We start from the raw sequence: 7,500 nt of genomic DNA on the forward strand, positions 1-7,500 counted from the left end.
CTAAAAAGGTATGGCATTTTTTTCATCTCTAAAGAGGTATTTCAATTAGTCTGCTCAGGTGTCTTTCAACTTTTTATCTATATATTTCATGAAATTTTATTTACAAGAACTATAGCAAAGCAACTTAGCTGCAAAAAATCCCCGTGGCACTTTTACCTGAGCTGAGTTTAGGAACAATTTCAATCTACAAAGATGTAAAATAGCAAGTAATGTGGCCCTCTTGTGGAAAGCTAAGGATCACCTTTTCTTTCTCAGTATCATTCAAGGAAACTGGCGGTTTTAAAAAAAGATGCTTTGCTTGAAAAGATAAGGAAGCAATGTCTACAAATATATACTCTTGTCTTTAAAAGAAAATGTGCAGGTACTCCAGGGCAGATATATCTTAACAATTAAAAACATGCATAAATTTTCTATTTTAAAGACTAACAGAAGACAACAAAACAAATAAACAACAAAATAATGCTCCACTTTCTGCAATACTTTAAAAGTAAAAAAACAACAACCAACTCGAAGGATAGGAAAAACCTTTCCATTGCCATGGAAATAAACAGGGTGCAAAACAAACAAAAACTTACCTGCTGTTGTTGCAGATGCAGCAGTTCTACTGTGCTTATTTCAGTGCCCGTGTCACCACTTGATCTTCCATCTCTGCTGCCAGCATCTAATTGGCTGCTTAGAGTGCTCATTCCATTTTGATTCATTGAACTGTTGCTTATTGTCTCTGTCGCAGATTCCTGCATCATGACTTAATACCTAAAAGTGATTAAGAAGTATCAATTAACACACACATTACACCTTCACACTTCCATTATCAAGATGTCCCTCTTTGCCAATTACAGAGACAACATCTTTAGGAGGGGAAGGGGAAGAACCTCTTGCATAGTCATTTAAGGAACAAGCAATGCAATACAAACCTTGTTTTCATAGATATTCTATACTCATTCCTGAAACCATATTTCTCATAGCAATGTTGCTGTAGTTTCATATACAAAAATAACATCCATATATGCAACATGGCGAAACAGCATTCCTGAACTTCACATTTTAAAGCCTAGCTATCAAACCAGTAAAATGAAGGCATAATTTCATACCCTGCCCCATTTTTCCTATTATCTAGTTTTGACAACCATAGATACAGCCCCTATTTAAAATATTCACTATCTAGATTCTGTCAGAATTTTACAGCGTTTCTTATGCAAGGTTTTGTTTAATGATGCACAGCTAATCATACAAAGTTAAAATTTTGTAAGGGTGTTACAAATCATATAGTATCAACCAATGATAAATAGTATAATGTGTTGCTCTTTTTTGTGTGCGTGACTAAATAAAATTTTGCCTTGGAGGCATTTTAAGCAAAAGCTCTTGCTGCAAACACGTTAGATATTGCCTATTTTTTTAATCAAATGGCTGATATTCATTTATTTTTCTGACATTTAAAACATTTAATACTGTCCTTCCTGGGAAGTAATTAAGCTTATGCATGAGCAGCAATCAAACTGTTCACTTGAAGATGACTTAAAACTCAATTTTAACATAGGCAAATAAATGAAAGATATAAAATTAATTTTCCAGGCATGTATTAGATATGAAAGCTAGAAATAAAATCTATCAAGAATATCACTAATGATTGTGCTAAAAACAGCATAAATTATGTATATTACCTCCTCTACAGTAATAAATGTTTTATCATTTTCACTGCATAAATATACTGTACTTTCAGGATAGCAATGAGATGTCCTGCCAAGATCAGATGGAATCTTTGCAGTAAATAAAGAACCAACATATTCTTACAAACTAGAATTTCAAATATATTTTACATCAGTAATATGAAAATTCCATTTTTGCTATTTTCAGAGTTTATCTTAATTCTATCTATGTTAATAATGCATCATCTATCTTCTTGTAAGAATGCATATATTAAACCGACCAATTTCCAAGAAAAGAAAATGTGGGGGTGGGGACAAAACAGAGCAAAGTAAAGCAAAACTTTCTGATAAAACTTTCTGACAAGATGCTTTAATGGGTGGATAAATCCAGTCAAAGGAAACAGCTGCTACTAGAATTACTAGTTTACCTAACACAGTGTTCAATTCAACTCAGCATATGATCAGTACTTTCTTCTATAAAATACCAAAGAAATTATTACAGTTTAAATCACTATCAATAACATCATTAAATAAATACAATTTTTATAAAGGAATATTTATTTATTTTTAAAAACCATTTAAAAAGCACTACATATTAAATGCATACTTTAGATTCAAAGGAGATAGCTATCCCCTCCCCCACACACAACATTGACAGAAACAATTACAGTTCAAATAAAGAAGATAGCCAGAAGAACAAATACTCTTAACTTCAGTAACAATAAGAATAAAAATCAAACATGTTGTACAGGTAAAAAAATAATTTTAGACATGTAAACGCAGGTTTTTCAATAAGAAAACAAAAATAATATCATTTTATGAGAGCAGGCAGCTAATAAGTATTCAAATTATGCATCAATTTTGTATGAACCATGTTTAAAATATTTAGCAAAAAAGTGCTTGATAGAATTTTCATATAACTCATAAGAGCTTGCTAAAGAATATCTCAGATTTCTTAGGCAACTTAAAAATATATCATATCATTATTAATATATATATATATATATATATATATATATATATATATATATATATATATATATTCAAAATAAACCCCATTGAGTTGTATGGGACCTTCTCCCTAGAAAAAGAAAAATTATAAAATTACAATCTTAGTTGCTAAAACACATATATCACTGTGAATACTTTATCTTTTTCATACCACCTCCAAAAGGTGGAGGGCATGTCTTCATAAAATAAAAGATTTATTTTACATTATTTTTTAGTATAAATATTTGAATATATTTCTGGAACAGTAAATTATATGCATAAGGATAAATGCATGCTACATGCAGCTTCATCAACCAAAGGCACTTTATATTTTTTTTTCAAATCTCTTTTCAAATTAAAATTAGATTTTTGCAGGTCTGTGACTCGTTCACTACAATTAGAAAGGAAAAAGTAATGTATTCTACAGTTCTTGTTAATCAAATATATATAAGTCTTTAACTTTGAAATGTTATGAATGCTAGAATTATTTTCCATACAATGTATACAGTTAAGGACCAAATCAAGACTACACAATTGACCAAGTAGATAAAAAAAAAAGGAAAATGATCTTCAACATAAGCTACACTTACTTCTCATTAGGTATGGCATAACCCAAATAAAATAGTTAAACGAGAAGTGATTCACATCATTGCCTTATAAGCCAGAGACTATGTAGAAAGGATTGTGGTTTCTGATACTGCAGAAATAAAACTAATAATCACTTAGAATTTGCAAGAGGGTTTATGTGTATGTATGCACCATTTTGAGGTATCTTTATAAAACCTTTTCAAGTTCAAATTATTGAACCAAAAAACACTATTATGAAAAGGAATGGTTTACAATGTCTTGAATTTTAATTAATACACACTAATAAACAAAATGCACACAAAGGTATGATTCCAAAGATAATCATTTCTAAAAACAACTGTGGAAAAATATATATTTTCATACTTAAGCATATATTTGTATTTTACTAGTTTACCAAAACTGCAAAGAGATATGCAATCCCAAAGATGAATTGTGCATGAGTCTCAAACCAGAATTACCTGCTTTCAATGACCGCAAATATATTTCATACAAAGGTGGGAGACAGACAATTATATTTAGATGCTTCAGTTTAATAAGCACCAACATTTAATAATCATTTTTTTGCTTTATAATTAAGTATAACTAAGTAGGTATACATTTACTGCCTGCTACCTGTTCTGCTCTTGCCACTAATCTTACATTTTCTTTAGGTTCCTTTAAATCAGCAAGTCACCGTACAGATACTTATTCTCTACACCACTTCCCTTTTGAAACATTAAAGTGACACTGAAACTGACTGCACAAGATTGCATTTTTCTCTTCCTAAACAACTTGAATTGAAAGGTTACTTAGTGTAACAATATTTACTTGCAGAATTGTGTTGTTACCAAGGGTATAATGGATGGTGGCTATGCAGGTTTACGCAAGAATGAGTGAAGCATGAGGCATTAGCCATGTGTTTGACATGTTTCAAATTGCTATAATCCAGCATTAAACACACCCAGCAATTCATGCCTTTTCTTGCAGCCATAATCTTGAATAAAGCGTGCACAACCACTTATTATATAAATTAGTATATGACTCCCTGTTATAGTCACAACAGTGCTTTTGTGTTTATTTTGCATCAAGATGTGGTCTTTTATTTGTACAAATAGCAGGATAAAAAGACAAGGCTCAATTAGACCTCCTTGCTTTTATGATGGGATGGGAAGAAATTTTAGACTTGTTTGCTTTGTTTTCCCTAAAAATTTTGTCACTATAAAATGGAACCATGTGAAGTATTTCCTACTTGTGTTACTCTGACACAGCTTTATTGACTTTCAAGTTTCTAAATCCTATAAGGGCCAAGAATTGTTTTGAAAATCAGAAACAATATTGTAAATGAAAGTTCTGAACACCACTAGGGGGCCTCCTTTTGAGGGACATTAGGTTTCAATTGTGTATTTGCTCCAAAAGGGGAAAAAAATGGATTCTTAGCAGTAATTTTAATAGCTTTAAAAACTACCCCCCCTCTCATTAGGGAGCTACTGGCTACTGAATAGGAATGACATGGCGGATGTGAACATATAATATACTTCACTATTTTTGGTTTATAAAATAATTTATAAATCTTTTAATATATTATTTATACATAACAAATTACAATAAAAAAGCAATAATTAAACACTTTATATTATGAGTGCAATATCAATAAATGCACAGAATTCCGAGGGACTAGAAAAATCCCTGGTTTTACGAACTAAGGCAGATATACGTGTCCCAGGATAATGTTGCAGGATTCAATCTGAGTCGATCACTGGAACAAGAGGTTTAGTTTTCCAAACTTTCAGACTCATGCTGGAGCCCATCCTCAGGGAACTTCTCTCTCTCCAATCCCTGTTTTTACTTACTTATTTTTTACTATCAATTTCTAAAATACTCTTTACTGATAACATTTTAGAAATATGAAGAGATTCTCTAATACTTATTATGTACAGCAAAATCTACACATACATAGATTTAATTAAAAACTGACACAACAAAGGATACGTTTTGATATTTAGTATAGGCCAGGGATATTTATGATTTTATTATACACATAAATGTTGCTATATATTAATTTACAGATATCATATAAGCTGCCCCTTTTTTATTTGAAGCCCCTCCTAAGAAGGGACATAACTGACTATACTGTGTCTTGGCTGATGGACATTAAGGTGTTATGCAGATCCATTTTAAAGATAAGTGAAGAGAATTGCCATTCTTAAAAAATCTGAAATTATATCTGTATAACTGTCTACAGATATGGATACAGACTTGTATGTGTGCATCAGAAATCTACCAAGATTAGCTAAATTAAACTAGAGAGAGCCATTTGTTTAAGGAGGCTTATATAGATACAATAGAAATCATGTTCTTAATATGTGAAAGGGACATGCGTTTGCAGATGCCTGACAGGATGCCCTTACACTACAATCACCCAGCCAAGCTAGCCCGATTTCAACAGATGGAGTTGTAAATCCAGATGCAATTAGCCATTTTGAATCCCACAAGTAAAATACAGCATGGCAATCCTTATAATTGCAATTGTTTTGCAGTGCGGAAGAGAATCTATGCAAACAATCCTTCCCCGTCTAAATATAGTGCTGTTGCTTTTAAGTTACCTTTTACTGTTCTCGTATTTTCTTGCATGCAACTACATACGAATTTGGGTCAATAGAGTTGGTATTCAGGAAAGGATTTTATTTGAATGCATAACTGCATCAAATTGTAGAGTTTCTGTTATTTCCATATCACAATTTGATCTAGAGTAAACCAAATGCATGCTGCATTTTAAAAAAGGGAAAATAGTGACAACAAAAAGATATCACTTTCAAAATCTAACTAAAGTATTCAATATAGCCTTAATTTAAATTGGTAGAGTAAAATTTTCTGTCTAAAACTATGAATACTAGCATTTAAAATGTTTTGGCTATTTTGATTCCCTAACAATAGAAATACTATGTGAAACACTCCGCAGAATATAATAATAAATTTTAATACAAAAGAGTGACTCATAAAGTACCTTACTGGTTATAATGTAATAAAACTAGTGGATCCAGTTTATTAGTAAATCTGTAGTCATATAAATGCTTCCACCTACATTGATTAGGTTAAAATAGATGTATTACAAAGCATTATAGTTAAGGATGATTTCCAAGTAAAAATACACATCATTGTGTTTCAGAAACATGCAAGGATTGATCTCAAAGTAAATGATATTTTGTCCCAATGAAATCAGCAAATTACTCCTGACTTCAGTGAGACTCACATGAGTTAGTTTGCATCAAAGACATATTGCCTGCATGCTCCAGTAAACCCTATTTTTATTCACTTTCTTTTATTTAAGATATACAAGTAAGTCCATCCTAAAGCATTGCTTTAAACTGATCTGTTCATTGTGCAGAGTTTTCCACTGTACTACTTTTTAATCATGACTTTAGTGTAGAGCATACATATCTACTGCTAGTCAGTCACAGCAAGCATTTTTACTCAAAGCGCACATTATATCCATTGTTACAAGCAACATCATGTCAATTTTGCCCTATTATTGTCTTCCTAATCTTGTCAATATAACTCATTGTGGCTGATAAAAACATATTTTGAATGATAGTGTATATTTGGCTTTGAAATTAAAGAATCTGGCATAACCACTGTTCTTAAATGTCATTCAGTCCTTAGAAAGTCAGATAGATATTAAATTCTATGTTTAGACAGTTTGTATCATAAAATCATTAAATCTTCCAGACTGCATTATATGAACTCTCTACCAAACTGAACAGCTAATTCTGTGGTAAGATTTCTATCAGTGATAGCTTAAAATATCCTTCATGGAAACAAAGAATATGTTGATGGTCTTGAGGAAGAGCAAGAAAATAAGACAGCAACTGGAAATAATTACATAAATGAAAGCTGGATAAAATTATATATTTCAAATATATCTCCTTAATAAAATTATTTTAATTCATATACAATAAATACATTTAGATAAAACTTTCTCTCCTGGCCACATGAGACACCCTTCATTTTCCAGTCCATGAACATTACAACACTACAACACCTCCATCTAGCTCAAGCCAGTTTCTCACTGAACATCCATTCCAAATATCTTACAAACCCTTTTAATTCCACAAAATAACACAAAGAACTTTAGGTTCTCTTTGCCCTGTCCATTATCTATTCCACAATGAAATTTGCCAAAGCTGTTCATTTTCTGATTTTTAAATTATTATTATTATTATTATTATTATTATTATTATTATTATTATTATTATTATTATTATTATTATTATTATTATTATTATTATTATGGAATTAT

The 7,500-nt window shown here is 31.0% G+C and overlaps 1 protein-coding gene across 1 annotated transcript in view; it reads right to left on the bottom strand.

Annotated features, from left to right (window-relative positions):
- The window catches only part of FOXP2 (forkhead box P2), a 278,095-nt gene that overhangs the window by 265,974 nt on the left and 4,621 nt on the right, over positions 1-7,500 (bottom strand). Inside the window, exon 2 of the mRNA XM_015817103.1 lies at positions 576-753. Coding sequence (XP_015672589.1) covers positions 576-743 — 168 coding nt within the window. The 5' untranslated portion in view covers positions 744-753. The remainder of the gene's footprint in view (positions 1-575; positions 754-7,500) is intronic.

This window comes from Protobothrops mucrosquamatus, unplaced genomic scaffold (genome assembly GCF_001527695.2).
Source record: "Protobothrops mucrosquamatus isolate PMUCROS unplaced genomic scaffold, P.Mucros_1.0 scaffold551, whole genome shotgun sequence".
In the NCBI taxonomy this organism is placed as follows: Eukaryota; Metazoa; Chordata; class Lepidosauria; order Squamata; family Viperidae; genus Protobothrops; species Protobothrops mucrosquamatus.